Genomic DNA, 24,490 nt, shown 5'->3' with positions numbered 1-24,490 from the left:
TCTTTGGTGTATATGTAGGTGATATGTTCATGGATTCACCATATATGTGTCATATTGCCCATGCTGGCAGTATGTTCCTCAGTTGTGTCAAGATTCTTGTCAACTATTTTGGTCTATGACTATAAATCCACTCTACAGAGTGTTCTCAAAGGGAATAATTGTGGCAGTCTACCTTCTGTCAATAGGTATGAACCTGGAACAACTGTTTCAAAACAATTAGAAAAACAGTTTTGAAAATATTGAGTACGCTTGTACTTTGTATCTTTCATTCTCCCCTCTACCCCCAGCAGGAAAATTGTATGATTATTTGATTCTTAGATTGCAGGTTCCTTCATGAAGGGAACAGATTGGCCCTAGCATCCGAGCTCATTATCTCATAAGTTTAAGTGAAATATTGTTGTTACCTTGGCAGTTTCAAGTGCAACTTTCATCTCCTTTGACAACTGTCAAAAATAATCCGTTTTTATTTGCTTCTGTTTTGCATTAGATTCACTTCTGTTTATGATATTAAAAATAATGTAGTGGGGTTTTTCTTCCCCTGTTGACATTGCACTGGAACAGGAGATGTTCTTTCTTGTGTAATGAAACTTAATCACTTCTTTGTATGTGTTTAGTTACTGATGAATGGGCTGCTTCCTGCAAAGGCACTTTTTCATTTTGCATTGTGTTGGAAGTTGCCATGGTTTTAAGGGAGACTTTTTGAGCTTACCACATGAAGTGAAGGTACTGAAAATGTGCTTATCGCTTCAGTTTGTATAGAGAAGTTCTTGTTCTTATAACTCAAGATTTCCTTCTATTACTGTGATTTTTACTATGAGTTCCCTTAAGGTTGTTGTCCCAACTCCATGCCCATCTGTCCTCCCCTTTTGTAGTTCTGTGCAACTTCTGTGGGCCTACAAGTTTACATTTGAAAAATAAGAAGCTTTGGCAGCTTCTTATTCCTGAAGTTTTGAAAAAATGCTAAGATGAGCAACCTATGAAAAATATCTCAGATGGCTTCCTCTTTTCAGAATTGTGGTAATAGTTTTAAATTTCTGACCTACAGAAGAAAATGCAGCTTTAGGGAGACCATTTTCCGAGCTTGCTAAGCAGTCAAGATGTTGTCCCTCTTGATTTTGGCTCAAGCTTTAAGCTTTAAGTCTGCTGTCCAGTTTACAGTAAAAAAAGTCTAAAACATCTATTCCTGTAATAGGAACAGATGGTATATGGGTACAAAAGTAACCAACCACTGCCTGTTTTTTTTTCTCTTGCTGAACTAGGCAGTCACCAGCATAATAAGGGGATGTAAGAGAGCTGGATAATGGGGGGATGTAGTACTAGAAAATAAGCAGTGAGGATTTCATAGCTAAATACAGAAATTGTGGTGGGAAAACTTTGTGTATTGATGTCATCTGTGAGATGCAGCACTGTGGAAATGCAGGATTTAATTAGTTTTGTTACCTCCTCTTCTCATGATACTATTTATTTTTGAGATTTTGAATAAAACCAGTAAAATCGTTCTGTGTGCCACCTTGCTAGTTTTGAGGCTGTCTTGATTTTCACTATTCTTGAAGTGCTTTTATATCCTGTTACCGAATTTGTCATTGATGATGCACAAATAATGTCTTTTTTCCAGTCTGCATTATCTGATATGTTCCCTTCTGTATATATACTACATTTCTGTGCTAAGCAGGCAGTTATTTGTTGGCCAGAGACACTTCTAAATTTTTTTTGCAGTTTCCTTTTTGTTAAGCCTTTCTAGCCATCCATGTAGGCTACATGTGCATTTTATCTGTTAGAACCTGAAATCCATGTTCTGCAGCTGTGTTAGTGGTGTCATGCACAGTCAGACTTTACCTGAACAACACTCTGTCCATTTCCATCTGGAGCTGAAGAACTGTGCTCTGATTAATGCTGAAGATTGTATTTGACCATGCTATTTATGCTGCTGGCAAATTGCACAATGCCATTCATCACAAGTTACAGCTTTTTGGCTTTTCAGTAATATAGGAAGGTGGTTTGTTTGTTTTAAACATTAATGTAGTTTACAGAGATTTGCTCAGGTTTTTGTTATCATTCCTTCTTGATCCAGAAAGTGATTTATCTCTCCCCAAACCCCATAGGACAACTTAGATGTGTACTGTCTTGGCTTTCTAACATGATACATACATAGTTTTTATACAGGTATTTTTGAAACAGTGTGAAAATCACTACTTTATTTGAGTGTTCAGCATACAGTTCTTATTCGAATGCTGCATGGAGTAGTTGCATGACTAGTTTCAGAAAGTGCATGCACTTTGTGTTAAGTAAGGTGTTTCTAAATGGAAATACTTACCCCAAAAAACGTGTGCTGATAGGTCATATTTGTCCAACAAATAGTGTTTTTAATACTACTACAACAACTGGCAACAAATATTAGCATATCTCATTCCACTGGCAAACCAGTTCGCTGCTTTTCTTTCTTTTGAAATATTCTTTTGCCTGTGATTTCATAACTATCTGCTTGTATTCCAGAACTTTATTTTTAAGAGGAAGAATAAACCTTATCATTAAAATAGAAGCAGCAGAAGCTCTGCAGTTATTAAATATGTAAGATTTTAAAAAATTAAGAATAAAAAAAATCTATAATAACTTTAAAATGTTGGAATTGTTTTCCCTTTCTGGCAAAATATCCTTCATTTTTAGTACTTGTCTCTCACCAAAAATTTTGTTTTCTCCTCTCATTGCTGTTGATGTTTTATGAGAGTGATAGTGTTTGTGGTGATGAGCTCTTATGGTTTGCTCACAGGTGTTGTGATATTTCATTATTTTTATTCTTAAAATGTATGGTTCCTGAAGCCTGATAATTCATGAGAATCTCATATTTTCAAGAAGGTTTGTATATTTAATTGTTTTACTGCAATCAAAAAACAAAGGGTCAAATCTCATCCTTTTTATTAATATGAAATTGGTGATTTAAAGCAAATTTAAAAATCTTTTGAGGACTTGGGTTATATTTCAGTTTTTGTGGCTGTAGTTACGTCACATTTAAGAGTAGACTCAGTAACTAGGCTGTTTTTTAATCATGGTCATTTTGGTGGTGTGTAGGGACAAATTACAGCAGGATGCATAAAGTGTGCCGTCCAGTTAAATGGTCTAGCTAGGACTGGAAAAAGATCATAACAAAGTAAACACTTGAAGGATCTTAACTGCTAATAAGGTTGTAACTCTAGCTTTTGGGGATGGTGACCAAGAAAAAAAACAAGGAGGGGGAGGTATGATAAGTGGAAAAAGATATGAAGGTTAGTAGGAAAGCAGAGCAGGTATGGAATTTCTCTATGATGAAGAGACTGGGGAGAAGATAAGTCACTAACCTTGGTTAGGCAGGAGAAAATGTTGTTGTGAAGTGTCTTCAGCTGCTTTTTCGTATCTTCTTTCTCTAGTGGGTCTGGCTGATTTTCTCTTCCATTTTTCTTGACAGTTAATAGAGTCAGGGAATTTAAGATGCATCAGTGTTTGCATATTATGTGTGGGTTTGGATGGTGTTAGTCTCCCTTGACTGCCTGTGCTCAGAGGGATATCTGGGTGGCGAGTGGTGTTTTAACATTGCGTATCTTCTTATTGTCACTGCCTTCTTCAAATCATTATTTGTATGAGTGACAAACTAGCTCCACCCTTTGCCTTCTAACTGGCATTTCAGTTCTGTTGCTTTTTTTGATCTAACCATGTTCATTCTACTTCTGTTTACTCCCTGTGGCACTCTTCCTCTAACTGCAGTTCAGTGCTACCATGCTTGATATTCCTTGGCCAGCTGACAGCTCACTTATCTAATGCACGTGGAGCCTAACGGTTTCATAGACAGGTACTACTTCTTGTCCTGGGCTTCTGGTCAGTAGGGTTTTTTTTCCCAACCTCTATAATGAACTTTACCTTGCATGTAGATGAACAGAAGTAATGGCTTCACAGAGGGGTGTGAACTCTTCCTATTTAAATTGCTAACTTACAAGTCTGACTAATGTTAACGTGTTTAGTTTTTATTTGTTGGCTGTTCTAGCAGAAATGTTAGTCAAGCATTCGTTTAGACCATGGATGGATTATAGTTTGTGAATAAATGAAATATCACCAGTTCTACTGGCAAATCTGAGTACCTTGTCCTCAGACTTGCTGTCAATATTTTTCAGAAAAAGCACAAGCAGTCCTTAGTTGCAAAATTACAGTTTTGAACAAATGTATGTTGTTTAGTAACATTTATTTTAAAGTTAAAAAGTACTTTTTCTATTTGTATGGTGTGCGTTCAGTTATATAGCCCAATACTTCATTCTTTACTTAACAGTAATACATTGAAAGAACTCTGACTGCAGACTCAGTTGAAGGCAGGCATTTTAGCCAGAAATTCTGCCACTGTTAATATTTGAGCAGTTTGTAATGCACATAAATATTTGATTTATCACACATGTTTTACAAAAATTTAAAAGTGAATCAATCTGTGTTCCCTGAACTATAGAATGTTAAATGACGAGAGCATTTTATCAATCAGCATGGTTAGAATTTCTACACGGGAGCTTTCTGCATTACGTATTAAGTGATCTTGTTTGTCTTGATTAATTTTCTACTGCATATTTACATGGTTACTAGTAAACAGAGGGAGGGGGAGAGAGAGAGATGCATGTAATCGTTTTTGTAATTTTTTTCAGGTATTTTTAGCAGCAATGATGTAGCAGTATCATTTCCAAATGCAGTATCTGGCTCAGGATCTAGCACTCCCGTTTCCAGTTCTCATTTACCTCAGCAGGCTTCAGGCCACTTGCAGCAAGTGGGAGCTCTATCACCTTCAACTGCGCCTTCTATAACTACTGTTGTTGCTGCAACTCAGGTAAACTATCACAAGAGTTTTAAGATAGAAAACCGTGTTACTGATCTGCTTAATTTCAGTGTTAAAAGAAACCATAATTTGTTTGGAATATAGGTTAAATAAGCATTATATTTGTTGTGAAATGTTGTAGTGTCTGGAAGTTCCCCATAGTATTACATAGTCTTAATTTGTAGAGCACATAGACTTTTTAAAATGTACTCTGAGTGAGTGCTTATTAATAACAACTGTATTTTGACTAGTAGCATAAATGCTGGTTGCATTTCATCAGTGTTCTAACCAATGTTTTATCAGAACATAGGATTTGAAAAAGTAAAATACATAACATTTTCTGTGTTTATGCGAAAGTGATGGTATCAGTTAAAGAGTGGTTTATTTGAGAGATTTAACAAATGGACAGCTATGTTAGTTCTAGTAAAGAGATAGCCAAGGCTGACATCTTGGTAACAAATGAATGTTGATGTATATGTTACGGTTTTGTATTTGAAAAGTCATGCAAATGAAGATCCATAGTTCTTGTTTGATGGAGAAGGAATAAGGGAGGCATGGGAGAAGTGCAGGAGGATGGCACAGTTGAAGTAATGAACCAGAAAAAATACCTTTATGATAGTGTTTTGTATGAATTTAAATTGGACAAAATTACATTTATCAAGATAAGAGAGTATGAAGTTATAGTTGCAGAAAGTCACTGTTATTACTGTTGAAGTATGAAGGAATACTACAGTATATATGATGAATTTATGCTCCTTGTTTCTTGCATTTTTCATTTTGCAATGGGAATCTCTCTTCCAATGAACATGCCAATTATAAATCTTTTTGTGTGCTTATAAACAATGAACTTGTAATTTATCTACAATGATCTAAGAAAGTAGATATAAACGTGAAAAAAATCAAGCTTAATGTGTGTGCGTGTGCATAAGCAGATGTGTATAGTGCATGGATAGCAGAAATGCTGTGTGAAGACCAACACAGATTACATTTCAATATCAAAGAGCAATTTGTTCTTATAGGTGGCAGTTCATATTTTTACATCATTCTTCTGGACTGGTTTGCTAAAGAAATAAGGTGTTTTCACCCAAAATTGAATGATACCTCTTTTGCATAAATTGATAGAAACTACTTTAAAGAAATTAATTAAAATTGTGGTACTTTAAGTAGTTCTCCTCTTTTTTTCATTTCCAGAGATCACTGCACACACTAACTCAGTGACAGCACTTTAATTGAACAGTTTGGAGTTCAGAGAAAGGGTTGTGTCATAGTTTAGTAGCAGGTTAAAAGTTTTAAAAAAAACCCAACTAAGTCAATACTCAGTTTTCACAGAGTAGAGGTTTGCCATCAGAGTCTCGGGAAGACTTGGCCTTGTGTACAGGTCAAGGCATTCATAAATGGTCTGGGGAAAGGAGGAACACACGCCAAGTTTGCTGATTATGCTGGGTTATGCAATGAGCCATTATGAGGATCAGCTGTCACAAACTGCTAAAAGACCTCACCAGCCTGTGTTGACAAGGTGGTAAGAGGGCAAATAAAACCAATGTTAAAAGGAGAGGAGAGTTTCTATTCAAAACAGATACGGTACATGCCAAAAGAGGTACAAGAAGAGCCATGGTAGTGAACAATGGCGAAGAACATCTTTATAAGGAGTGAGTAAATAGTGAAGGACTCGTGGCCTCAAAAAGAGACACTGAGATGGGATAAGACAAAGGTCTGTAAAATCAATTGACATGGAGAAGTTAAATAAGCAGGAGTTGTGCACCAGCACTTCTGTTTGTTAACCTCTGTCAGAAGATAAACAGATTGGAAAAGAAATTGGACAAAACCCATATTTTATGAGTCAGGAAAAGAAATACCATAGTATTTTTTTCCTTCATATTCTCACAAAAAAAGAGACGTATACCCTAGGAGATGGACCTTCTCTTACTGTTTAGCTGAACTAGAGAGCCCTCCATAGGTTAACTGCTTAAAATTCCAGTCCTTCCTTTGCCTTTGTTTCTTGTGAGTTGCCTTAGGGGCTTTTTTTTTTCATTGCCACAGAAGCAAAGGAGTTGTGTGTCTTGCCTCACTACCAAACTTGTTTTCAAGTGGTCATAGATTTACTTGTCAGGATGTTATTCAAGGTACTATTTAGAGTTCTGGGTTTTAGATATACAAGGGGATAGAAATTGTGAGTTTTGATTGACAACTGTAAAGGTGTGCTCCTGTATTTGAATTAACAAAGTCTCCAGTGCTTCAGTGAATCTTCTTTCAGTGCATAAGGTTTGTACTACCTTGGTTCAGTCAGGAGAGCCTAGTTTACCATGCAGCTGCTCTCCACTTGAAGCAGCCCTTTATTTATTTATTTGTTTGTTTGTTTGTTTTGCTTATTTATTTTATTTATATATAATCTCTTCCCCCACTCACTTCCCATTTAGCATAAATGACTGATTTTATGTCAAGGGCTAGGGTTTAGCTACTTATTTCTGCAAAATTCCACTCCAGAGAGTGTTATCTGCTTTCTGGGCTCTTGTGGATGTATTCTCAATGTTTACCCATCTCCTGACTATGGAAGTCTTCAAACAAGAGTGTGCTAGTATGTTTCTTGTGTAGTATTCTGATTAAAAGAAAATCATCATCCTAGGTTGTAAGCTGAGGTAAGCTTGTACCTCTATAGCAGGTAAAAAGTAATAGTTAAAAAATTAGGTTTTAGTTAAACTCTTAGTTGAGAGAGCAAGGTGAGCGAACTTGTCTGCTCACTTATTCAGTCATGTTAGCAGATGTGCTATTGGAATAATGCTAAAACTTGTAGTTGCCTCAAAGATGTGCTGCTTAGGTGCATCCTGTAAGATTTCAGGTGGTTTTTTTAGATGTCTGTTGGGCACTTGTAATTATGATTTTGGGAACATCATAAATATATGTATTTTTAAAGGATTTTTGTGCATGTCTAATTTTTTAAAGGGTGTTAAGAAATTCTAAAGAGAATGTCTCGGGGAAAAAATATGTCCCCAAAGAATTAGTCTCAGAATTAGCTGATACTTTCTGATTAAAATGGCATGATAGGCATTTAATGCAGAAAATTTTGTTCATAGCCTTGAAAAACTTGCAAACAGTTGAAAGTAACTGCCCTAAATTAGGTAATACTATTATTAAAAACTGCTATTAAATTACTGCTACTCAAAATGACAAAATAACTTCTATTATTTTTAATAACTTACTGGCCTGTTTAAAACTTTGACGATTAAAATCCCAAACTGCTTTTTTTTCTTCAACAACTAAGGAACACTGATTTTTTTTAAAGCTTAAAAAAACCCACAACTTGAAAATCTGAGTTTTGAATTTTAGTTCTATTGACTAGTATGATAATTTCCATACTGTGGTTTTGTTTGTTTGTTTGTAAGACAAAAACACTGTATGGACCTTGTTACAATCCCCTTTTCTGCCTAATTTTTTTTTCTCTCATGCCGCTCATAATTCTTTTTCATAATTTTTGTTCCAAATAAATCCAGAAGACATTATGAACTTGTGTTCCATACTATGCCATAATGGATTTGAAGTGCTGGTGTTCCTCACCAGGTGGGAACTAGTGGACAATGAAGATGCCATGTGATAGAAATGCTGATTATTTTACATACTGTTCTTTTTTTTATCGTTTTGGGCATAGACTGCTTATTCAAAATATAAAATATATATTAAGCATACACTGCTTAATTACAAAAAGGCTTTATTAGCTAACAATGCATTTAGCAGTTGCAAAATGTGGTAGAAAAGGGGTACAGTCCACACAAATATTTTCTCCTGGTTTTCCATGAATTGGTGCTCTTGACATGTTTGTGGGTACTGCCTAATTCATATGTAGCAGAAAATTGCTGTATCCCAAACTTGTGTCTTTTCTTTCAGAGTTATATCTTTAACTTTCATATGATTATTGATGCGTGCTCTGTTTTTGGTAAGAATCTCTTTCTTCCATTTGGATTGTGAATATAATCTTTAACTTTCCCCTTTTGAGCCAGGTCATGAGTTGCACTACTTGAACATTGTTTCTATCTCAAATATTTCATAGTGCTTCATAATTATAGAAAAAAGTGTTTGTTAGCCTGTTGCGCTGTTCTGTAACAATTTGTTGTACTGCTCTTTCTGGTAAGTTATTCTTAATTATTTGCATGTTTATAAAAAAGTGGTAATCTGGGTGCCTCAGCATCTCCTGGTCGTGTACAGCAGGATTTGTTTTCATTCATTTAGTACTGTATAATTGAATGTTTGCTGCTTTGGTTGGAGTGGAGATTGAAATTGCTTGAGCTGTGTGTTCTTTTTGATGACTTAAATTAGTGAAATTACCCTACTGGAGCTCTGTGGCCAATTGTTTCTGGGATCCCAGGTGCTGAATGCAGAATCAAAACTGCAGAACTGGGAGTAAAGGTTTTTGACTGGGCTTTCTTCAGCCATTGATTGTTAAAGCCATTCAATGGTTCAGTCTATATTTCTTCAAGAAAAAAATGTATTTAAGTGTCTTGTAATCTCGTTTCAATTGTGCTTTTAGTGGGAGTGGAAATGACATGTAGTAGTTTGCTTAAATACGCAGTCTTTTACTTAAAAAATTTGTATCTCATCAAATTTCTGGGGTTGTTACTATATGATCCAGTAAGGTATGATCTTTTCATCATAATAATCTCAGTTCATTGAGACATTTTAAGATTTTATTCTTACTCTTAAAATTCAATATCAAATTTTCACTTTGTATTTGATTTTTTTTCATTCTGTTGTGTGATGGTACCTCTGCTCTTGGTGGCTGTAATAAGTACATCTGTGAGGCAATTTCAAGCAATATGGCACATGCTTGTTACTGACCTCTTCTAAAATATAATCCAGAAGATTTTCTTAAAGTGGGATTTTTTTGCTGCTGCTAGATTATTTTTCTTTTCTAAGTGTTTTTTTCCTCTGCAGCTGCTGTTTTATTTTCTTGCTTTATGCACAGTGCTTCCCTTGCCACAGAGGCCGATAATGAAGAGAGGAAAGGACAAGAAGTATCTGTAACAGCAGTCCTTGTGGCTTGCACAGGGACAGGGAAACTGAACAGTTGCTGTTCGTTGTTCTTTACATCCAGGATTTATTTGTGATGGCATGATAGGTCCACTTCAACATAGTGTAATGTACTACTACCTCCAGGATGTAGATGTGGTAATTGGGAGGGTAGGTGCTGCTGCTGTGTTGCAATTCTGAGTGAAGGAAGTTTGCTTTTTATCACTTCCATTGTCCCTCCCAAAGTTCCTTTGGGTTTATTTCCATTAGGAGCAGTACAAAAGCAGCAGGATTTTCTTTAGCATTCATATAGAGGTGGTTATCCTCCTTTGTCTGATCGACTTCTAGGGGGAGATAAGGCTTATTTCTCCCCCCCCTCCCCCCAGTAGATTTGAAGTTATTTGTTAACAGTAGAGGAATGTGAAAGCTGAGGAGTCCTGAGATCTTTTCTGAATATAGGGCATGTGATGCTTCAGATGCCTCTGTCCTGTGGTTTTTATTTTCTCATTTTCTGAATTAATCTAGTCCCTAATTTTGGATCTCTGTATTCCCCTGCTCTTTCTCCAAATTACTAGTCTACACTATTTTTGGCTTTCTGTCTTAGTGGGTTTGTTTCTTGTCATAGTTTAAGTCTGCTCATCATTTTGCATGCTATCAAGGGAACTTTCTTGTCCTTTTTATTTTATATTCTGGCACTCATGGGAAAATAAATGAAAAGACAGGAAATAGGAACTCTATTCTTAGTTTTTGTTCCTTTCTACAGAGAAGTTAGGAAAAGTTTTGGGACCAGTCTTACTTGTACATTTCCACAACAGGGCTGGAATTATGAAGAAATTTAATAGTACATCTTAAACAAGTAGATGTTCCTTTGCTGAAAATTCAAATTGAGAGGGTTTTTACAAGTCTGCAGGAGTGGGGTTTGGACATTTTCATGGGACAGTAAAATGCACCTACCTGACTGATATTGCTTCCAAGTTTACAGTTGTAACCTCAACTTATGGATGCTGCATTCTTAAATTCAGTATGGCCAAGGAACATACTTTTTTGTCCACTTTTGTTTCCCATTCTTGTTCAAGGAAACATTCCCCGTTTCCTGCTGGTTTGGATTTGTGATTTTTAAAATTTAATATTCAGCACAAAGTAAATGTGAGGAAGGAAAGAAGGAAAATTTCAGGCATCTGAAGTTTGCTAGAGCTGGGCAGACCTGCAGTGTTTTAAGGGATGGTTCTGGACCACCCCCCCCGTGGATACTCTAGAATATGGCAGGTCTATCAGCTATCAGTGTTTAATCAAATTGTATTTGGTGAGTAAAATAAATACGTGGAAAAAAAAAGTCAAGCTGCCCTCAGTTCTAGGACTTAAGAATGTGACAGATGTGACCTGAATTAGTTGATTGGTTTCTTAAATGAGATTCCTGCTCAGCTCCCAAAGATGCACATCTCAACAATATGTAAGTTAAGAATTGGTGTAAAACTCCTGTAGTCACTTTTGGATCAGAACATCTTAAAACTAGAGTCTTTGACATGACCTCGACAAACTTATTTAAGCAATATTTTTTTTGTTTTCTGCAGTGCAAAGGAACTTAGCGTAATTGAACTGCATTAGACTTGTAATCAGAGATGATTTCCAGAACTTAAGAACTTTACTCTCTTTTTACATTTTTTTCAGGCCACTTTCTGAAGTCTGTTCCTTAACATAGAAATCATTGAGATACTGAATGCTGTAAGAGCTCTTAGGAAGTCCAGAGTGCAGATAGTTCAGATTTCTCCTGCATATTTGGTGCGTGCCTTGTGGTGAAACGTCTCACCTCTCAGTAATTAGTCATTGAGGTAAAGTGTAGACAGCAATTATGACAATATGTTAAAATATTGCTAAATTTCTCCAAAACAAGTAAGTTAGTTCATTTTTTGAGTTATGTTTATACATTATCATGCAGAGTATGTTGTTGGTTTGGGGAAGAGATGTTGTTGGTTGGAGGTTTAGTGGTTTTTTTTGATGTTTTAGGTTTGTTTTTTTGTTTGTATTACCTTTAATATGAATGATAATTAAAAAGAGACTAATAAAACATCTGGAGATAATGATGTTGCGTGGTTTAAGCAGCATGCTTCCAGAAAAAGGAAATTAGATCCTTACTGCCATACTAGAATTCTCTAATCGATAGAAATGCTGGATACATGAAAACCAATTAACATATTTTATGTTACTATCAAAACACCTCTTGATGATAAAGTCTCTTGAAAGAGGCTCCTGCCCGCTGGGTGAAAGGTAAAAATATCAACAGGGATCCTAGGCTTTTTGGATGCTGAAGTTATTTGGTTTTCCTTATCTTGTAACTTAACAAAAAGATACAAAAGGAAATCTCATCTAGAACAAAAAGAAATCATTCTTAACAGAGTACTTGCTCATCTCTAGGACTCTTTGCCACAGGAAATTGCTAGTGCTTTAGGTTTGGGAAGTGTGCTAAATGCATCTTTCAGTATGTGGTAGACAGAGAGGTCTGATATTGTGGTGTAGGATGTCAGTGCAAAACAGAGACTTTCCTTCCAAACCTACTAAATCATATTTGTGTCACAGTCACTTAAATTTCAGTCTTGCAAAATGAAAACTGTGAAAGAGCTGTACTACGAAAAGTTTTTCCATCAAAATTGTCTTTTTTCTCACTTAAAATTTGTTTTAATTTCTAGCTACTTCTGGGCAAAACGAGTAAAAATCTAATTTTCTTTTTGTGCACTCTAACTGAGGATTTTTGGGGTGGGGGAGGAGGAGAGTAGCAAGGAGGAAGAATTTACAGCCAGAGGGAAAATTCCTTCTAACATGTGACTCAAGTAGAAGAACAAAGGAATCATAGTTGCAAATAATCTAGCATTTAGCCCAATGAAATTCTTGTTTTCCTCTTGCTTCAGAAAGCTTGTCTTCATGTAGACTTGTGCAATAGAGACGTAGTCTGAAAAGCAGTTGTGAGGTTTTGCACAGTGCCGCATGCTGAGACAACTGCATCAATGTTTCGCTCTAGCAATAAATGTTTTCTGCCTTCAAGCTGAAGCTTATTTAGCTTGGCTTATCTGGTGCTGCTGTAGCAACCATCAGTCTCCAGGCAACTGAGGCACATTGACCTCTTCGTTGAACTGAGTGTAGAACTACTTCAATTTAGCTGCCTGAGACAATAATAATGGTGTTGAATGTAAAAAGTGTGAAATTTTCCAGTTTGTATGCAATGGAAATAATCAAACTATTTAGATGAAACAATGTTTAGGTCTTACTTGAAAAAGATTTCAAGTGTACATGGTGTGTCTTTGTTGCAAGCTACAGAGTTGCTTGCTGAGGTGGCCTTATAGGCCTTGTATAAATGTTGAGTATCTTGCAAGTGTTTTTGCACAGCAGCAATTCTGCTACTGAAGGTGTTTGTTTCATCACTTAAATAGCAAAGATTGTTGATATTTAGGTAGTTAAAATGTCCGTGCTTATGAATAAGTAACTGATTCTTTATTATTATTCTTTTTGAAATTATGGATGATCTCAAAAGCAGTTACTTTTCTGTTAGATTTATTAGACATCTATTATTTGCCATTATTGCAGGTGTTTGGCTTTCTTTAGAATATTGGTAAGAATAGATTCCTCTTTGGGTGTACTGAGTTTGTTTCCTAATAAAGTCATTTTTTCTGCTAGTCAATGTGAGAGTGAAATTGAGATTCCTCATATAGAGATTAAAGTTCTTAAGTAAAACAGATTCTTGGGCAAGATACCATTTCCATGTTCATGTAGAGCACATACGGTTTAAGTGCTGTGAAGACAGAGGTAGATGGAAACGGTAGAGCAATCAACTTAAGGTGAAAGGGCTTTGTGTTGAAAGGATGGCTCTGTTTTCAGTTAGGTTTGTGGAGGAATCCCAGGGTCTTATCTCTACAAAGCCTCCTTTAAAAAACAAACCAAAACCTGCAACAAAACAAAACCCCCTAACAAAAAAAACCCAACCTAACAAAAAAGACTTCTTAATGAGGTAGCATTCTAGTAAGTTTTTTTAAGTCTTTTTCATGTCTGGTATATAAATAAATAGATCTTAATTGTTTAAAAATTTATATAAAATCTAGTTAGTTAACAGGAAAGAGAGGAGCAAAGTGGTAGTACAGTTGAGGTTATAATGTTTTCACATTATTGGAAGATAGGCCTTCTATCCATGTGGTTTTTAATGACTTTATGTGCCCTTGTTGTACACTGGGCAGAGGTATAAATTAGTTTCTGTAGGTGTGCCATTAATTTTTCATTTTGCCTTTCAAATCCCACTGTGTTTCCCAGTTGTATTCATTCGTGGCTTTCTTGGAAATACTTGACTGCTGGTGTTTGAAGGTTAGATGGTTTAATTTAATTGAAGGTTTTATTTGTATGTTTAATCAAAACAATTGATTCTCAAAGACAGTATTTGATTATTAGCTTGTTCATAAGCTGGAGTCTTCATTACAGCTAGAAGTTCAAAGGATTTATTTTTGCTGCAGACAGACAAAGTACTAGTAATGTGAATAGTGTATCCATGGAATGGTGTCACAAGTATAGTTTTCCTGACTGATTTAAATTATGACAATTTGTACACTTGTAAATGATGTTCTTTTTCTTCTTGAATTAAAAGCTGCTTCTTCTAAGACATCATAAATCATTTTTCTGATTTTATTTTAATGTTTCCAACCTCCTAATTATACTTTCCAGGTAATTCTTTTATTTCAGCCAAGTGGCAAAAATATTTTTTGTGCAATTGAACCTTGATTATCTGTTTTAAAAAAAATCCCCAAACTTCAAGGGCTTCAGAGTGGTTGAATGATAATGGTGGCAGTGTGGGAGGGCTATCTTTTCAATTTTAGTGTAGCTTTCATAGAATGAATGTGTAAAAAACTACTGTAGATGTTTAGGTTTGGTTTGCCTTGGTGATTGTGATAGCAGGGGAGATGAGGTTTGGTGGAAAAATTCACTCTGATTCCAGTTGTCAGTAGTGCTGTAGTAGTGTTTAGGTAAAATGTTCAATATTGTTTGCTTTAAATTTGGTTATGTTCAGCTTAAGAGAGCCAAAACATATTTTAAGAAGATGTAAATCAAAGTATCAATTTAATTAAAATATATTAATAATAATTATCATACTACAGATTAATATTGTGTTGTGCTAGTTGTTTTGAAAAGTCAGATGAAAATTTTTGGAAAAAGTGTGGGGGACTGTATTTCATTAAGGTTTCTCTGTGTTGTCTTCCATCTATGTTCCTTTGAATATTGGAGAATAAAGAGGAATTTAGATTTTTGTTTTTTCATTGGAAATAAGGTCTTGATAAGCATTCTAAGCTATCTAAGTGAATTCTGTATTTGTGGTGAAAATTTTCAAGGTTTGTGTCACAGGAAGGGATGCATGAGAAGGTGTCATGTGGCAGGACTCCTGTGTATTGCTGTGGATTGTGCTGTGATCACCCTTTGGTGATCAGCTTTGCCATCCCAGCTGAAAGTTCACAGCAGGCAAGTGATGGTGGGTATTGGTGGGTCCCTCAGCTCTCCTAAATGCAGTTAAAGGTTGTACCATAAGTACTGAAAGAATAAAAGGAAGCAGTGGCATATTCTTCCAATTGCCTTCAATACCAAAGCAAAGGCCTTAAAAATTCTAGGGATAAAAGTAACATTTCTTCACTTGCCCAAGTTAAGATAGGAAACACAAGGCAAGGTTTCTTCTGCTGCTGTCACTGGATAGGCATCTCTTTTCACCTCTCAAGAGAATAAAATAGTTTATGTATATGCACATTATAAAAGTATGTGTTCATATTTAATTTCATTCAATTTCAATGCATATTTTAATTAATTAATTTTTCAGATAAATGTTGCTTGCCATAGACCAAAATGCATCAGCTTAAGATGTCTTCTAGATGAAGTAAATTGATGCTAACACTTGGTCCTGTGCTTGGATTTCCTTCCATATTTAATGAAGCCAGACATTCATGCAAAGTGTTCATAACATCTCAGAAGTGTAGCTGAACATCTTGCAGAAAATTTAGCTTTAAATTTCATCTGCATCGAAATTTTTTGTATGGTTTCAGTCGTAGTTGGCCATGTTGTTGTTAGGGGAATTTCTAATGCTCTTTATTTCTTGACTTTCTATTAGTAGGAACAAGGGGGAGTTCTGCACTTCATATCACAGCATCATGCTGTGATGAATAACCTGGTATGATTGGTAAATGGTGTGACCCCAACCACAGGATCAATGATATGTTTTTATTTTAAACAAGGAATAAAATTAACCTTTGAAATTATTTTTGACAAATAAATATTGGCAGAAATAGGTAATTAGGTAATGTGTCACTAATTGTAAAGCATTATGGTGATATCACACAAAGCTACAATATAGCAATCACAGTTTTTAAAGCAGAGGGGGAAAGGGGTGTTGATTGGATATAAACTGATTAAGAAGCTGTCTTGGAATTGGTTGTCCTGGCTATCCTTGTTGCCCTATCACGAAAGGAAGAGAGTTCAGTAATGGTTTAACTACAATTAAATCCCTCCCCTTTCTTTGTGGAAACTCAACTGTAGGCATTTCAGCATTAGCCTAAACAATGGTTTTGAATATGTTAAGCCTCTAACAATTAGGGAGCAGTTTGGGGCATTGAATAATGTGGAATGATGCAATTGAATCTGACAGCTTCAACAGTCAGCCTACTCATGGGACCCAAAAGTTGTTCACACTTGGTTTCATCTCTCATCACACGCTGAGTATTAAAACCTTACTGGTATGGAGCTGAGACAGAAATGAGGCCTGTTATCAGAAAATATTTCATAGCATAAAACTTGAAAGGAATGGGGGAAAAGGCATGTTCAAAGTGTCTCAAAGTTTTGCAACTCAATCTGATTGCATACAGCTAAGCATTGTCTCATTTTTCTTCCATTTGTTTTCTTCTGCTGAAAGAACATGTAACTTTTGATTGAAGAGACTGCTTTCCCTGGAAATTTCAGATGGGAGTAAATGTTCAAATATGAATGCTCTGTAAACTTTATAGCCATACCATTAAATACTATCCTGGAGTCATGCAAACATATAAAAGTATTCTAAATACTTTGGAGGACATCTATATATATAAGTAAAATGTAGTTAACTTGCAAGTCTTGTTCTTTAATTAGAAGAATATGCTTGTACTTTCTTTCTTGCTGTAGAGGAAGTATTTTTAAACATCAGTCAAATATCAATCATTTCTTACTGCACTTGGGCATTCTCTGAATTACAATGCATCATCCTTCTGTGCTGCTCTGCTGCTTACGGCTTTACTGATTTATTGAACGTGCCATAGAGGAAGGCAGTGTGTTGTATACCTCTAGATGGGCTTAAATCCTTCTGCTAAAATATTTTCAGGAAAATCTGCTGCCTTTTCAAAATAAATACTTAGTAGTCTTGGGTTTTTGTTAGTTCATACATTTTGATCATGTATTGTGTTGAGTGTTTAAATAGAAACAGTTGAAATAAAGAATAATACAGCATTAAAAGTTCTGCATTTTAGAACATGTGTCAGTCCTGTGACCTTAATAAGTATTGACAGGATGATTGTGCATTTTTAATAAATGCTTGCTACAGCTTGTTTCGACTGTGAGTGAAACATGAAGCTCCTATTTCACCTTTAAATAATGTAGCACTCCTCCACCTTCTCCACTTCCTTGTCAGATGAAGTCGTCACATATATAAGAAAGCTTCACAAATCATTATTCTTGTCATTTTACATTGCCATTTTTAAAAAGTATCTTCAGAGGTTTTTTAATTTGCCTTCAACTTACTTGAACAATTTTACTGTGTCTTTTTGCTTTAAGAGTTGCATTGGATGCAGGATGCTATTGGTACTTACATAGTTCCAACTTTTAAGACATCTTTACTATTATTTTAAAATGCAAACTGGGGTAACATTTAGGGTGAAACCACTACTTGTGAAAAAACTCAAGTTCTTAGATACCATTTAAATCCTGCTAAGTCTTTTGATCTGTTACATCAACACACTTAGCAAACGTTTAATTCCTTTGATGTCTTCTGTTTCGTGGTGTGATAGTTAATCAACAAACTTTAGCAACTCCCTTCAAGTTACTTAGGTACTTTCAGAAAGTTCTTAAAGCTGTTTGTGTACGCCTCAGTCAAATAGATGTCTATCCCCTTGCTGATTATAGCTACCCTGCCATCATAAATTAATATATAGCTGCTATTGCACAGTTTTAAGCAGCCTTGCAGTGAATTACATGGACTGAGAGTTAAGTATAGTAGCTTCTGTGTAAAATGTGATCAGCACATACACTTACTGGAAAAATGCTAAAACTAAACGGAAATAAGACCTGGTGTTTGAAGTTTAAAACCTGCCCCCACCCTATCCCTGAAGCTATGAGTAGAACTCATACCAGCGTATAAACTTCTATTTTCCTCATTTGACCTTTTAGGTATGGTTGAATGATAATACTGGTTGAATCTCTTAATATTCCATTCTCTTAAGATTATATCAGTGAAATGATTTGACTGAAGTTTGTTTGGTTTTGAGGAGAAAACAGCTGAAGGTTTTTGGGAGCAACCTGTGCAGTATTGCTGCCTTCCTCAGTGTCACAGAAACTGTTGTACCTGAGTAGGTGGAAATGCCTGCATTATTTTTAAGTCTTAGAAACAATTCAGATTAATTCTACAAAAGATATGCAATTCTTTAAAAAAACCCCCAACAAACAACCAGAAGAAGTAACAGCCAGATTTGAAGCAATGCTGTAGTTCCACGTTTAGCAATCTTGTATGCACCTATAAACTGAAAAGTGAATGAACCCCTGATCATTGTAAGCAATTACTTGTGGCTTTTTCTAACTTTGTGACAGTAAAAGAATGTAAATATCAGGCACAATTTCTCACCAGTATATAGTAAATAAAGCATCATTGAAAACAGTTGTGTGAATTCATAAAAGTCCATTCATCAAGTTTAATATGTTGGCAGAAGGCCAAAAGTTAATGGTAGTGTGTGATTCTTTCCAGAGACATAGTTTATACTCTGTAATATTTTGCTGTAATAACCAGTATGTTTCCCCTGTCTCTTGTGTGCAGTTATGCATGTCAAAATGTCCTACAAATCGAGTTCCTTACTGTTCACCTTCTTTTTTCATTTTTCAAAAAAGTTTTCATTTGTAAAGGTTGTTTACATTTTCTTAGAAGATTCATTTTAAAACCAGTCATCACACCAGTTTGTGTATCTTTGATTCCACCTCCTCTACCCCCCTGTAATCTTTTCTTTGTTCTGAATTTTTTTTTTTTATCAGGTAGGGAAATGCCTTTAAAATAAGCAGCCGTGCTTTTATTTCTTTGATTGCCTGTCTCTGCAACTTAGCATTTGACACAAATCTTTTTTCTTCGAAAGGGAAAAAGCATAAGCAGCCAAGGAAGAAGGTATTTTTATTGCATTGGATTATGCAAGATTTTGGCCAGCCTCCTTAGCTTCATCTGTTTAAGGGTTCATTTTCGCTTGTTTGGCACAAGTCCCAGCAGAGACCTTCAGAATTGTGGTTAGCAACATGAATGAACACAAACTTTGGGAGCTCTTCAATAAGTAGAGCTGGCCAACTGCCAAAAATACAGTTCCTTATATGGGGTCAGGGCAAAGCTGTGGTTCCCGGAGCCCCCTATTGTATAGAAAACATACTTGTAATGGCTGTTTGCGTTCTTTAAAATAAAAACAAAACAAAACAAAAAAACACCAGGCTTCCAAGTCTATCAAAATAGGAAGTAACAAAATACTGTGCACGTTTTACTAATGACGGAGTCGAGCAAAGGAAATATGGCTCTGTGTAGTTAAACTATAGAGCTGAAAGTTGGACCTTTTGACCTCCACAGCCGGCTTGTGATGTAAGGAGCCCAAGCATTTGTGAGACATCTGTTGTCTACCTGCCCTTATTTTGTAAATGGTTTAATAAGATTAAATAATTAGTAGGATAACCACATGGTCGCCATGCTACTAAGTCCTAGCATTGAGCGCATACTTCAGGATTGCAAGGAAGTCTGCCCATCCTGCAAACTGTGCTTGTTTTAAAATGCACTTTAGGTATTTTTAATATTTGCTACAGTACTTTTTTAATAGAAGGGTTTTCTTTAATTATAAGATCTTGCCAGCCACAATACAACACACTTTAAAACCTGATCTATTTTTTGAAGTATTGCAATTCTATTTCTATACTCAGAAATTGAAAATCTTCTGTCTTTTAAATACATTGTTTTAAAAAGCATTCTACTTAAAAAATAATAAATGCACATTAAAAAGGCTTCCTTAAAATACATTTAACATTTTTTCCCGTTATACAAAAAGGATTCAAGTTTTAATTGGTTTCTTGCAGGCGAACACCCTACCTGGATCTTCTCTCAGTCTGCCTCCATCCCACATGTACGGCAATAGGCTGAATCCAAATTCAGCCATGGCAGCACTTATAGCTCAGTCTGAAAACAGCCAAGCAGGTAAGCTTCCTCTGCTGATGCAAATGTCCAGCTTCACAGAGCTCCTTGTTTTTAAAAAGGTTGTTAAGTAGCATTTTTGATTTCTGCTCAACTTTTGATTATTAAATGTCTGTACAAAGTTGTTCTGTGTTGGAAGTAAATTCTAGTTGTTCTGTGGAACAGCGCGGGTTTTCTTCCCCCTTTTTTTCCCTCGGTGTGTGAAATGTAAATGTTTAAGCAGAGCCATCAGCAGGCAGGAATGCACCAGTGTCTCTTGTGACTCCTGTGATTGATGCGCTCAGTTCCCAGCTCTTTGCAACCAGAGTGACACAGCTCTGGGTTTTGTCGTGAATAGTTGAAACCTTTATTTGCATAATTCATGAAATTGCATTACATACAAGTTCGTGTGAAAGAGATCCCGTTAGAGAACTTGTGCAGCATTTAATAATCTTGTGAATATTTACCGATTGGCATTTGGTACCGCGGGCTCTCCGCTGCGGTTTTAATGAGCCGCTGGCTTTGCTTTGTTTCATTCCCTCCGTAAGGATTTGTTGACATGTCGTAGTAGTCATGCCTGTTTGGGGGAAGGGAATGAGTTTAGCAGTTTACCAAGAATGGATCAGTCATGTCTTTGCCCTCCAAGGGGTCGGAGGTCGCTTGACTCAGAATAGGGGGAGGGCAACCTTGAAGGGGGCAGATAGGGTTATTTTATTGAGAGGCCATAGGGAAAATAACCCTTTTGAGTCCTTCCAAGCAAAACGTTTTCGTATATTTAATGAGGCCTTTTTTGTTTGTTTTACTACCTTTTTAGCAAGGGGCTTTCCTATCCTTTGCTTATAAATAGGAATTAGTGAATTATACGCTTTCATAAAGTTTTCAGTAAATTTGCAGAATAATGCGTGCTTGTTAGATGGCAGCAGTAAGTTTAATACGTTATATATTTTATGAGTTGTTTTGGGATGCAAAGTGTTAAAAAAATACAGAGCATCAGGATTTGCTGTGATAAGCATACAGATTAGCTGTCCACAGCTGTGATTCATTACTTTCACCGTACAAATTAAAAGTGGCTGAGGGGAGGGTACTGCAAATGCAAACCACGCTTCTGTGCTGTAAAACTGAAAGGAATGAAAGAAGTGAACATAATCCATGGCCTGGTACAGCCTCAGAAATGTGTAAGGACAACACCTTACATGCTACAGTTCAGCAATCTTAAACTAGTTACTTATTCACTCTTCAGCAGTAACTACAGATAGAAGTTGAGATTGAAGGTATTTTTAAAATATCTACATCAGATATTAAAGCTCTTATCTAAGAAAAGGCGATTTATCAGCTGTGAAATATTTACACTGCAGATCAAGATCTCGGAGATAACAGCCGAAGCCTTGTTGGCAGAGGAGGATCACCCAGAGGAAGTCTCTCACCACGGTAAGCATTATTTACATTGGAAAGTGCAGGCAGAGGAAATGTTTTAAGATTTGCAAACTTCACTGTTTTTACCAGCAATACCAAAGTGTTTTAAAAGCCCATACATATAAAAATATAAACACACATGTATAAATACATGTATTTTTGTATCAATATGTCCTTCTAAAAAAATCCCTCATACATCCCAAGAGCTGAAATTGTGCTGAAATTTACTTTTGTATCAACTGAAGTTAGGTTTACAAATTAACATGTCAGTAAGTTAGTTTACTCTCTCACTTAAGAAATGGAATCTTGCTTTAGAGGGATTTATCTATCATTTAATCCTTATGTACCACTTATCTCCTCAAATTTGCTACCACAATCCTAGTTTAGTAGTATTTGCAAAAATTCCAAAATCACATATGCTTAACAGTGATCACAAGAATAAGGTGGTGTGAAACATTAAATATCAGTAAAAATTCCAAGCAAATATTTTCTTCCTTTTCCTTCCTAACTTCAAAATTTGTAGCAATTCTCTGTAAAAAAACCGTATTTTTTTGTTCTGTTACAATTCACATTTGCTAGAAAACTTTGAGATAAGAATTCTGCTGAAAATGTATGCTATTTTGTTTTAAAATATTTGCTGTTAAAATTTCAATATTGTGTTTTAAGTATTTCAGTAGCGTTTTCTGTATATTTTAAGCAAATCTCTGTTTTAGAGGGCTTTGTCTTCCATACTGGATCCAATGTGAGTTAGATTTTATGGTGTTATTACTGTGGTTTTTACTTAGGGACTAACCATGAAAAAGATGTATCTGAAAAAAAGATTTATCCTGAAAAAGATTTTAAGATAGTTAAAAAATGCGAGTTACACAGAAATAGCATTATAATACTGAATTTTATTGCTATAGCATGTGTTTATTATGGTAATTTATAACAAATATCTCCAAATTGGATAATTTAATGTACATGCCTGGTGTTGTTGATCTTGTATTATATTCCTTAATTAATCAAAAGACATCTTGCTGGGATGAGATTATCCATTATAATACTTAGGTGTTATTACCTAGTCATGAACTTGTTTTTAAGTTTTCCAGTATGTGTTGCTTCTAAAATAATAAATAGAGAATTTACAAATTAGTTTAGATGGTATTCTTAGCATAAATATGTGTACTTACATTAGCATATAAATTGATCTATACAGACAAGGAATTTCAGAGAATTTTGCAAAGGGAAATGCTCAACAATTAGGAAATTCCAGAACTTCTGATTTTATATTAAGTAGTGCTCTCATGCATACATGTTACTGTAATTCTGAGTTTTAATGCCTTCTTAGTTAATATGCAAACACCTGGTCTGTGCACGATTTGCAGTGGTCGTAGCTGAGTTCAGTCTGTCTTTTGGTTGAATGTTTGGGAAGGTAGACTTCTTAAATATGATGCTTCTACAGAGTGTGTATGTACAGTCTAGTACTTGCAGCATGATAAAATACCAATTGGTTTTGATGGGGATGCTGAAGGGGAACTGGATGATACAAAGGCCACCTCAGTCCACAATTGAAAAGCTTCCTGCAGTGTATGGAAGCTGTAGCACTTTGCAAAGAGGAGAGAGATTTTGCTTGGCAGGGTTGTTCAAAAACAAGCCAAAAAAAAAAGAGGGGGTGGGAGTGGTGTGAGAGAAAGCAAGGGGGAAAATTGGTGCTGTAGTAGCAGAATTGAAAGATGGAAAAACTTAGTCTGAAATACCTAGCATGGAAAAAATTTAGAAAACCTACTCATTCAGTTAAGTTCAGTAGTAAGCGAATTTCACCCCTGGTTTGCGTGACAAAAAAGACCAGACATATGCCAAAGTTTCTAAAATGTGGGTAACTCCCCACCTTCCCCACTTCAGTAAATAAGTAACTCTGGTTACTTAAAATATGGGTTTATAGTGAATATAAAGCTAACTTGAAAAAAATCTGCTGTCTGGAAACTTTGCGACTCCGAATGTTACCTGCTTTATCTATTAAAATTATTTAGCTGCAAGTTCTGACTCTGTTCCCTTTGAAGCTTATGAGATACATAAATAACACAGTTCTCCGAAAGAACCATGTGATTTTCAGCGAGTTGCTTAAAATAAAAACACTTGCAGAACATTTGTTTGCTGTTGATGACGCAGCTGATTGCAGCTCTTCGGAGAAGACATATGTGACTCATGAGCTTGTATGGTCATTTCCAATTCATATTGTTATATCTTTGTACCCCAATATAACCACAGCGTTTGATGTTTAAGCTGTCGTATTTTAACTTTTAATGTATATATGAGAAATATAAATATACCCGGTGTATGTGAGCTGTTTCCATTTTGCAAAGGAATTGCTGCTTTTCCCAAGGTAGCGCTTAAACTTTTTTTTACTCCATACTTAACCTTAGATTTAAAAATGTGTTATGTAATACCTGCAGTGACATCTGTATGTGTGCTTATATCTAAATGCAGTATTGCTTCTAATTAATGCTCTGTAGTATGGATAACTTTACCAAACTTAATCAAAAAACAGTTATGAAAGCAGGCAAGCTGTGAAACAATGTTCTCATCTCCGTGGCAGGCTTGGACCAGTCCAGAATGCATATTTATAATCCTCTTGGAAACTCTGATCAAATACTATTTGGAATAAGCATTCAACCCTAGCACACATGAACCATATCCTGACTAAAGGATGAGCTGGGGGTTCAGTTGGAAGAGGAGAGATTTGAGTAATGTTGCAATACCCAGAAATCTACATTTTACTTTTTTTTATTCTTCTCTTGTACAGGCTTCCAGTGAAGGATTGCAGAGGTTATACGTCATGT

At 35.7% G+C, this 24,490-nt stretch overlaps 1 protein-coding gene across 9 annotated transcripts in view; it reads left to right on the top strand.

The window, feature by feature from the left end:
- The window catches only part of MLLT10 (MLLT10 histone lysine methyltransferase DOT1L cofactor), a 125,112-nt gene that overhangs the window by 86,130 nt on the left and 14,492 nt on the right, over positions 1-24,490 (top strand). For all 9 annotated transcript variants that reach the window (XM_079300844.1, XM_079300847.1, XM_079300846.1 and 6 more), the window contains 3 exons: positions 4,653-4,831; positions 20,162-20,279; positions 21,611-21,683. In XM_079300844.1, coding sequence (XP_079156970.1) covers positions 4,653-4,831; positions 20,162-20,279; positions 21,611-21,683 — 370 coding nt within the window. The remainder of the gene's footprint in view (positions 1-4,652; positions 4,832-20,161; positions 20,280-21,610; positions 21,684-24,490) is intronic.

The sequence above is a fragment of the Erithacus rubecula genome, assembly GCF_903797595.1.
Source record: "Erithacus rubecula genome assembly, chromosome: 3".
NCBI classification, from domain to species: Eukaryota; Metazoa; Chordata; class Aves; order Passeriformes; family Muscicapidae; genus Erithacus; species Erithacus rubecula.
Note: the sequence above shows the minus strand (reverse complement) of the source record. Positions and strands in the feature narration are given on the sequence as shown.